General features: G+C 40.8%; 1 protein-coding gene across 2 annotated transcripts in view; it reads right to left on the reverse strand.

The window, feature by feature from the left end:
- The window catches only part of KATNAL2 (katanin catalytic subunit A1 like 2), an 829719-nt gene extending 828379 nt beyond the window's left edge, over positions 1-1340 (reverse strand). For both annotated transcript variants that reach the window (XM_044081877.1, XM_044081869.1), the window contains exon 1: positions 1142-1340. Coding sequence is in view for 1 of the 2 variants with exons in the window: in XM_044081869.1 (XP_043937804.1) it covers positions 1142-1198 (57 nt within the window). In the remaining variant the exon portion in view is untranslated. The remainder of the gene's footprint in view (positions 1-1141) is intronic.
- Between the last annotated feature and the right edge of the window lie 8404 nt (positions 1341-9744).

The following is a 9744-nucleotide window of genomic DNA, read 5'->3' on the forward strand; positions in this document are numbered from 1 at the left end:
TTTTAACTTGCTTGCTGGGACATTTGTTTGAGACTGACTTTTCATAAAATTCTACTTGTGATAAGGTTTACTATTAGTATGTTATAGCAACATCGAGCCGCTGTCAAATTACACTACCGCCATAACATTCTAAACAATGTGGACCAGAGTTCTCCACTATCGCCCAACATACACATTCACCTTCCACAAACATAATAAACCAAGCATACAAGAAACCAAGCGTGTATTTGCTAAACCCCACAAAAGTCATTCATAAAATAATAGCCCAAACCATGGATTGCTAATGTACATTAAATGAAAATTATACAAACAATGTGGAGAAAATCAACGTTACACTGGTCAGGTGATACAGTTCTGTCCCACACAGTGAACTGCATCGGCTTTTTCCACTTATTTTTATCTGCAGAGTGTAGACGTTAATTGACAGTAGGATATGAAATACTGTAAACAGTATTTCGCGTACATTACAGAATTCTGCCGCTTGCCTTTCCATGTATTTTAACTGCCAATAGCTATATGCACTTTAAATTACTTTTCCAACTACAAAACTGAAAAGGCTGTTGGCCTGTTTATACAAGAAAATGGACAAAGTAAAAAAAAATAATAAAAAAGAAATTGGGGGGGGGGGGGGGGAAGAAAATGTACAAAGTTGTTAGTGCTTAGACCTTGCTGAAAGACTGGCTTATAAACAAAAAGTAGTACTGCACCAAATGTATTACCTCCAGTAGAGGGCGCCGCAATTTTTCTTTACACGGCTGCTAATCACCATGGCAACCTGTAACATATCCACGTGAAACTGTTTTTGAAATTCTTCAATTTTCTAAGGACTATACTACAACTATGGGTCTCTGTAGTAATAATAATATAAATAATAATAATGACATAGTACTAAGGGAAATTACTGCAAACTTACACAAAGACCCAATGATTATTTGTTTTGTATAGTGGCATAGGCCGTATCCTACATTTTCAGTCACCCTTCGTTTCCATGGTTAATGGTCACAATGCGCAGTCCTTAATGATGACAATATACACAAAGTCACTCCAGAAAACAGCCAGGAAAGTGTTTGTTCTCTCCCTTATTTTGCTTCTAAAATCTGCTCTCTGCAAGTTGCGCAGTAGTGCGAAAAAGTTAACTTACCGCTTCTCGTACTTGGTTTGCGGTTTTTATCGCCTGGTACGATACCTCTGCTGACATGCTTACAAAGTACTGTTTCAAGATTACCGGACACTATATAAACTAGATTAAATTACGTTAAAAACTGTTTAAAGCAGCATAAGCAATTAAAAACACCAGAAGCGAACTGATGCCCATCTGAGTCATTGGGAGATAAAGTCACATACTAGACAGCTCTGTCTACCAATCGGATATCTTTGGGAGGGGCTGTGGTCCTTATATAATAGAAAAGTACTTATTTTAAGTACATTTTGTGTTTGCCATTAGGCAGATATTATTACTGACAATTTAGCATTAATGACGCAAGACACCCTCGGCAAATTCTCCGAGTGCTTTTAGAATATGAACGTGTAAACAGACTTTAAATGGACAGTTTTCGGTTTACAGACTGCAGCAATACTTGCCAAGGCAATGGCATTAAATATCACAGAAGGAGCTCGGAAAGTGGCTGATGAACGTTTGAATTTGCAGTATTATAAGTCACATTCTATGGTCCTCTATGATTACTGTTAAATAACATTTATAGAGGATAAGTAATGATCTAATAATGTTTGTGTTCAGTATGTCTGATTTTATTTAAAAATGAGTAATTCGTTGTAGTAAATGTGAAATCCTCACTATATGCTCTTTAACGCAGATACTGGTTAAGTGTGAGCCCATCTACATTACTTTAAAACTACAGAAACAAAATCACTGTTTTTTTTTTTTTTCGGAGGATGTATGGTCTCTTGCCCCTAGCACTCCCACCCCATAGCTGTTAACCAAGCAGGGACAAATCCAGAAATAATCAGGAACACGTTTAAGGTTCATAGGTTCATACTAGGCTATCTGCCCTAGGGCATTTATAAGCCTAGCCCAAAGTTTTTGTGGCTTTCACCACCCCTTAAGTTTGAAGGATACTGTGCCCATTATTTTGCCATGCCTCTGTCCAGCAGTGACACTGAGGTGATCCCTGGGGTAAACCTGCGCTCTCCCATCCATTGGTCAAGATTTCTCTTGAACAATGCCAGCGAGGTGCTCTGCCTCACATGTACCGGGATTTTGTTCCACAGCATAGGGAGTCTCTGGGTGATGAATCTGTCCCTCCAGCATGTCCTATTTATAACCGTGTTAAGGTTTAAGTCACTTGCTCTTGTAGTTCTGATGGATTTGGATTTTTTGAGGTGGAGCATGTTCATTAATTCCGGGTTGGACATGGCCTTGTATGTCAGGCACAGGTCACCTCTGAGCAGACAGTATGCGACTGAATAGAGCTGGAGTTCCTTCAGTCGGGCAGCATAAGACATATTTTTGAGACCCTTTATCCTTTTGGTGAGGAACTTTTGGGGCCTTTCCAATTGCTGCAGGTGTCGGGTAAGATACATTCCGAATGGGGCATTGTACTCTATCATTGGTCTGATGAGTGATGAGTACAGGGGAACAATGACCTCCCTTGATCTAGATGTGAATCCCTTCATGATCAGGTGGGCAATGTAGAAGGTCTTCCTAACTACTTTGGCAACGTGAGTGTCAAACGAAAGGTTACTGTCAACCTGGGTCCCCAGATCCCTGATAACCTCTTCTGTGCTTAGTGGATTGCCACCTATATGGTAGCTAGGGGTAACCTTGTTTTTCCCGAAGGGTATGACTATGCATTTTTTGGCGTTTAACTTTAGGCCATGGCTTTGGCACCAGTTATCCATTTCTATGAGACCCTTCTGAAGGATATCTGTGTCTGATGTGTTTTCAACTATGGCGCCCAGCTTGCAGTCATTTGCAAACTTTGTCAGCCATAATCCTCCTGTGTTTGCCTGTACTTCTGAAAAGTAGATGCCGAACAAGAGGGGGCCCAGAACTGAGCCCTGTGGGACACCACTTGTGACCGGCTTGGAGTCTGACATGGCGCCAGCAACTCTGACCCTGTGGGTTCTGTCACTTAGCCAGTTTGCAACCCATCTTGTGACGTATGGGTTTACATTTAAGCTGGTGAGTTTTTCAATGATACCAGAGTGGGGTATTGTGTCAAAAGCTTTTGCAAGGTCAAGGTAGGCTGTGTGGACTGCCTTGCCCTCATCAATGTCCTTGGTGACTGTTTCGAAAAAGTCAACCAAGTTTAAAAGGCATGATCTGCCCTTGACAAAGCCAAACTGGGTTGGATCCAATGTCTGTAAGTCCCCTATGTCTTTATTTATGAGTTCCATTATGATCCTCTCCATAGCTTTGCAGACCAGGCTTGTTAAGCTGATGGGGCGGTAATTTCCAGGGTCAGTGGAGGCACCGCCTTTGTGAAGTGGGACCACAATTGCCGTACGCCACTACTTGGGTACGTATCCTGAGGTGAGGCTAAGATTAAACAGCTGCCCTAACTGCGGGTTTAATTCCTCATTGAGTTCGTGGAGCACACAACCGGGGACACCATCTGGTCCCATAGATGCTGTGTTTTTCACCTTGGAGAGAGCAGTTTTCACCTGAGCATTTGAGATGTTTGGGGGGCTACAATCCGCTGGTATAGATATCTCTCCTTTTGGGGGGGAGGGGGGGGAATTTGCACTGAACCTGTCAGCCAGTATGTTGACAATGTCTGTTGGTTCAGTGATTTTTGCATCATTTTGAACTAATTCTGAGCATATCTGGGAGTTTCCTCCCAGGTTTCTAACATAGCTAAAAAAGGCCTTATGATTGTCTTTTGAGTCCTTAGCGACTTCTCTCAAAATTTGCCTTGGATGATTTTATGAGTGATCGTAGTTTTTTACTTATAATGATCAAGGGTGTCTTCCCTTTTAAGGATTTTGCTCTATTTTGTAGTAGCTTTCTCCTTTTATTGTAGAGCTTGTTTATGGCTGGGGTCCACCAGACTGGGCGCTTGCCTTTGGTGCAGAGTGTCTTTGTTTTGTTTGGGATTGCCTGATCCATGCAGTCCTGGAGGTGCTGGTAGAAGGCATTTGTAAGTGAGTCAGCGGCTTGAGTAATAGTTTCCGCTGGCTCGGGGGCCTTGAAAGAAACCACACCAGTCTTAAGAAGTGTGAAGTCGGCTTTTGAGAAGTTCTTCACTGTGGTCTTTTTTATCTGGGGTGGGGGCGGGATGTGGACTTCCAGTGAGATTAGTTTATGATCTGATCTCACCAATGAGGGGGTATACTTCCGGTGTTGAACATTGTGTCCCCATGTTCGTGATGATGAGATCTAGTATGTTTTCTCCTCTTGTGGGGATGGTGACTAGTTGTTCCATGGCATTAGAGTTTATGAACTCTAGGAACCTTTGGGCTAGAGTGTTTGGGCTTGAGTAATGATCCCAGTCTATATTCGGATAGTTGAAATCACCTAATATGATGGTGTTTGGAGATGCATTTATCCCCTCCAGTGTTTTCAGGAAAGCTGTGTGAGGTTCCTGAGTTTGAGAGGGTGGCCTGTAACATGCTACAAATTGCAGAGCAGTCTTGCCTATGGTTAACTGCACCAGGATGGTCTCCGATGCCTCGTGCGTTGCCACCAACCTGGAGGTGTGGGTATCCTTGATGAATATGGGTACCCCCCCTCCTTTCTTGGTGTGGTCCGGATTTTGGGGCCAGAACGCATGATATGAGGTAAAACCTGATAGTGCCGGGGTGCTCTCAGGAGCCTTGAACCAGGTTTCAGTCACAGCACAGACATCGATGTTCTCCATACTGAGAAGGGCTTTGAGTGCGTGCATGTTGAGGTTGAGACTTCTGGCATTGAGCAGCATTACCCTTAGTTTTTTTTCTTTTTTGTGTTCTAGGGTGGTAGGTTTAGAATTTGAGCCTTGCCTAAAAAAGGCACTATGGGGGTGGCAAGAGTCTTTGCCAATATCCGGAAGCCTAGGGGTGACAGGTGCAAGCCGTCCCTTGCGAAGCAGCGTGGCTTGTCCAGCATGTCATCCCAGGCAGACAGACATTGGATCCCCTTTGAATGACACCAGATATTAAGCCAATTATTAAAGCTGATCATCTTGTCTCTGTATTGTGGCATCATTCTTGGTGAAGGTAGGATACTGCTCAAGGTTAGGGTCATACCTGCCTGGGCTACATAATCAGAGAGCTCCTCTATGTCTCTTTTCATGTAGTCCAGGGAGGTACGTCTCAGGTCATTCACACCAGCATGGACAATGACTGAGTCATACTTGTACTTGCTGTTGAGTGACCTGAGTGCTTGCGTTATGTGGCGGATTCTAGCGCCCGACAGGCAGCTTACTGTGACCTTCTCCTTACTCAATCTGGTGAGTGGGATGTCAGTGTGTCTGACTATGGAGTCACCTATGACGAGTGTGTCTGGCATTGTGTTTGGCCTTAAGGGCTGTGACTGTTTGGCACACTGACTTTGTGGTCTATGTGTTGCATGTGTTGTGTCCTGAGGTGGCAGTTGTTTGGGTGTTTGCTTTGGTGGCCTCTGCTGTTTTGGTAGATTTTTGGTCAGAGCCTCCGAGTATGTCTTTGTGTGTTTATGTGTATGATTTGAAGTTGTGATAGTACTATGTGAGGCTGGGTTTGTGGTGTGTGTGGTTACCTTCTCCTCCTGTCTGGTCTTGCCAGTCCTATGTTGAGAGAGCTCAGCCTCCAGTTTGGCTATATAGTTGCATCTCTCGCATGTATTTGTGTTTTGTGGGAGAAGGAGAGGGTTGTCTGTGTACATGAGGCAATTGTAACATTGCCTCAATATTCCCAGATTCACCAGCTGAGCAGGAGAGGACGCTAGCAACTGACCCCTCGACATGCTAGAAGGAAAAGACAAAAACCTTATGTAATTGAGTTTGAAAAGACTTCGAGGGATGTGGGTGATCGAAAAAGGGGTTTTAGGCTGGTGGGGTACTATGTGTAATAAAAAGTGCTATATCAGAGTAAGAAGTACTTTAGAAGCAAGTGCTAAGCTTTCCAGATAGAGAATAGTCTACTTAGGAATCAAGTAGAGCTGAACTTTTCAGATAGAGAATAGGCTGGTTTGATTAGAAGTAGAGTTCAAGAAGAGCTGTTCTAAGGGAAAAAATGAAGAGTGGACTTTAGGTAGCCTGAATAGATTAACCTTAATTAACCGCCGCTGCTCCTGTGGCAACTCCACGCTAAAGCGTGCTTTATAGCAGGGAGCTGGAAAAGGCAGGAAATGACCCAAAATGGCCAATGAATTACAAGTTGCTGTCTTAAACCACTCCACTGAGGACAAACAGGCAGCTCAGTACTCCCCACTGGTGAGTAAAGAAACTTCCCCCTGACCAAACAAAGAAAATGGAGAAGTACAGGAACAAAGACAAAGCCCAGGGATCAGCAAAATCTGATCACTGGAACAAACTACCAGGAAAGTTAGGAGAACAAGAATATTTTTTTTTTTTTTTTTTTTAGTTTTTTTCACAGACAGAACAGAAAAACACAATAAATGCTTTGCTTTTCGATTAAATGCTATCAAAAGCTAGTACACTTGAGTGTATTAGCCTGTAGTTTAACTTTTAAGCAAACTTAAACTAAGAAGTGCAACCAACAATTAATGCTTATAAAAACAGGAAAAACAGGTAATACCACTATAAAATAGGCAGAAACAGTCGTCGAAAGACACAAATGGTCGAAAAATGCAAGAAAAAATACTTAAAATCTGGAAAGTTGCTTTTTCTGGTCTCTGCTGCTCTAGGAACTCTGCTGGATACCACGAGGAGCTGTGCTGAGTTCTCTACAGCCAGAAAAGCAGCTTGCTTTATAGCAGGGGGCTGGAAAAGGCAGGAAATTACCCAAAATGGCCAATGAATTACAAGTTGCTGTCTTAAACCACTCCTCTGAGGACAAACAGGCAGCTCAGTACTCCCCACTCCCACTGGTGAGTAAAGAAACTTCCCCCTGACCAAACAAAGAAAATGGAGTAGTACAGGAACCAAGACAAAGCCCAGGGATCAGCAAAATCTGATCACTGGAACAAACTACCAGGAAAGTTAGGAGAACAAGAATATTTTTTTGTTTTTTTTTTTTAGTTTTTTTCACAGACAGAACAGAAAAATACAATAAATGCTTTGCTTTTCGATTAAATGCTACCAAAAGCTAGTACACTTGAGTGTATTAGCCTGTAGTTTAACTTTTAAGCAAACTTAAACTAAGAAGTGCAACCTTACAGGTGTGGGGGTAGCCACATTCTTTGATTTTCTGTCCTTGCATATTTAACTGGTGCATGTGAAATAATTCCTGCTTTAAAACGTCAGCTTTGGCCAGCTAAGAACTTGGTTATATTCAACTGGACGTATAAGAGAATTTAAGTACCTTTATCTGCACTTTTTTTAAAAAAAAAATACAGTATTTAATTTGATTTAAACTGTGTATGAGGGAGTGTTGAAGGAATATTTAACTGAAGTTATGCTGCTCTTCAGTAACTTGAACTGAAGCTAGTGTTGGCTGAATTTTGTTATTTGCTAGTAATTACAAGTGTGGGGGTAGCCACATTCTTTGATTTTCTGTCCTTGCATATTTAACTGGTGCATGTGAAATAATTCCTGCTTTAAAATGTCAGCTTTGGCCAGCTAAGAACTTGGTTATATTCAACTGGATGTATAAGAGAATTTAAGTACCTTTATCTGCACTTTTTTTTTAAAAAATACAGTATTTAATTTGATTTAAACTGTGTATGAAGGAGTGTTGAAGGAATATTTAACTGAAGTTATTCTGCTCTTCAGTAACTTGAACTGAAGCTAGTGTTGGCTGAATTTTGTTATTTGCTAGTAATTACAGGTGTGGGGGTAGCCACATTCTTTGATTTCCTGTCCTTGCATATTTAACTGGTGCATGTGAAATAATTCCTGCTTTAAAACCTCAGCTTTGGCCAGCTAAGAACTTGGTTATATTCAACTGGACGTATAAGAGAATTTAAGTACCTTTATCTGCACTTTTTAAAAAAAAAATACAGTATTTAATTTGATTTAAACTGTGTATGAAGGAGTGTTGAAGGAATATTTAACTGAAGTTATTCTGCTCTTCAGTAACTTGAACTGAAGCTAGTGTTGGCTGAATTTTATTTGCTAGTAATTACAGGTGTGGGGGTAGCCACATTCTTTGATTTCCTGTCCTTGCATATTTAACTGGTGCATGTGAAATAATTCCTGCTTTAAAACCTCAGCTTTGGCCAGCTAAGAACTTGGTTATATTCAACTGGACGTATAAGAGAATTTAAGTACCTTTATCTGCACTTTTTTTTTAAAAAAATACAGTATTTAATTTGATTTAAACTGTGTATGAAGGAATATTTAACTGAAGTTATTCTGCTCTTCAGTAACTTGAACTGAAGCTAGTGTTTGGCTGAATTTTGTTATTTGCTAGTAATTACAGGTGTGGGGGTAGCCACATTCTTTGATTTCCTGTCCTTGCATATTTAACTGGTGCATGTGAAATAATTCCTGCTTTAAAACCTCAGCTTTGGCCAGCTAAGAACTTGGTTATATTCAACTGGACGTATAAGAGAATTTAAGTACCTTTATCTGCACTTTTTTTTAAAAAAAATACAGTATTTAATTTGAATTAAACTGTGTATGAAGGAGTGTTGAAGGAATATTTAACTGAAGTTATTCTGCTCTTCAGTAACTTGAACTGAAGCTAGTGTTGGCTGAATTTTGTTATTTGCTAGTAATTACAGGTGTGGGGGTAGCCACATTCTTTGATTTCCTGTCCTTGCATATTTAACTGGTGCATGTGAAATAATTCCTGCTTTAAAACCTCAGCTTTGGCCAGCTAAGAACTTGGTTATATTCAACTGGACGTATAAGAGAATTTAAGTACCTTTATCTGCACTTTTTTTTAAAAAATACAGTATTTAATTTGATTTAAACTGTGTATGAAGGAGTGTTGAAGGAATATTTAACTGAAGTTATTCTGCTCTTCAGTTATTCCCACCCACCTGGTTTTTGTTTTGGTGTTAATCTTAGTGGCATTGAAACTGCCCGCCCCTCAGCCTGCCTCTGGGCCCATCTCATTTGCTCACTCAACTGAGTGCAGTGAGATCATATTCTGATTTCAGGCACTCCTACTGTGTACAAAGAGAGCATCTGGGAAATAGAAAAAAAAATAAGCTTATTTCCTGCCTTTCTTGTTAAGTGGTATAGACTATTTGTAGGCTTCTGAGCCCCCAAGCCCCTTCTGTGTTTGAAGGAAGCCTTCTAGCTTGTTTTTTTCTTATAACTAGCCAGTTTTCTAGTTTCAGCACTCAAATCTGTTTCTTTGATCTCAGCACTTGTTCAGGAAAAAAAAAAAAAAAAAAATTTCATCTGCTTTTACTGTACTTGTGTTTCTACCTACTTCATTTTACTTTTGCATCATCTTAAAAATACTCAGTCGTATTTATTACTGCTTGGTGTAACTTATTCTAAGCCTTTTGGTTTAAACACTTGGGCTTCGGACCAGTTAGTTGTTTTGCACTGAGAGGGTTTGTGGTCTGCACTGTTGTGGCAGAACAGGTAGCTTACATCCTTCTAGGTTGAGAACTGCTGATTGAGGGCTCAGTGTCTGTTATTCTAAAAGTGTATTAATTCTGGTTTAAGCACTTGGGCTTTCAAGCCAGTTATTTTACATTAAGAGGGTTCGTGGTCTGCACTCTTGTGGGAGGAGAGGCTGGAC

This window comes from Protopterus annectens, chromosome 1.part1 (assembly GCF_019279795.1).
Source record: "Protopterus annectens isolate FY-2018-M chromosome 1.part1, PAN1.0, whole genome shotgun sequence".
Classification (NCBI taxonomy): domain Eukaryota; kingdom Metazoa; phylum Chordata; order Ceratodontiformes; family Protopteridae; genus Protopterus; species Protopterus annectens.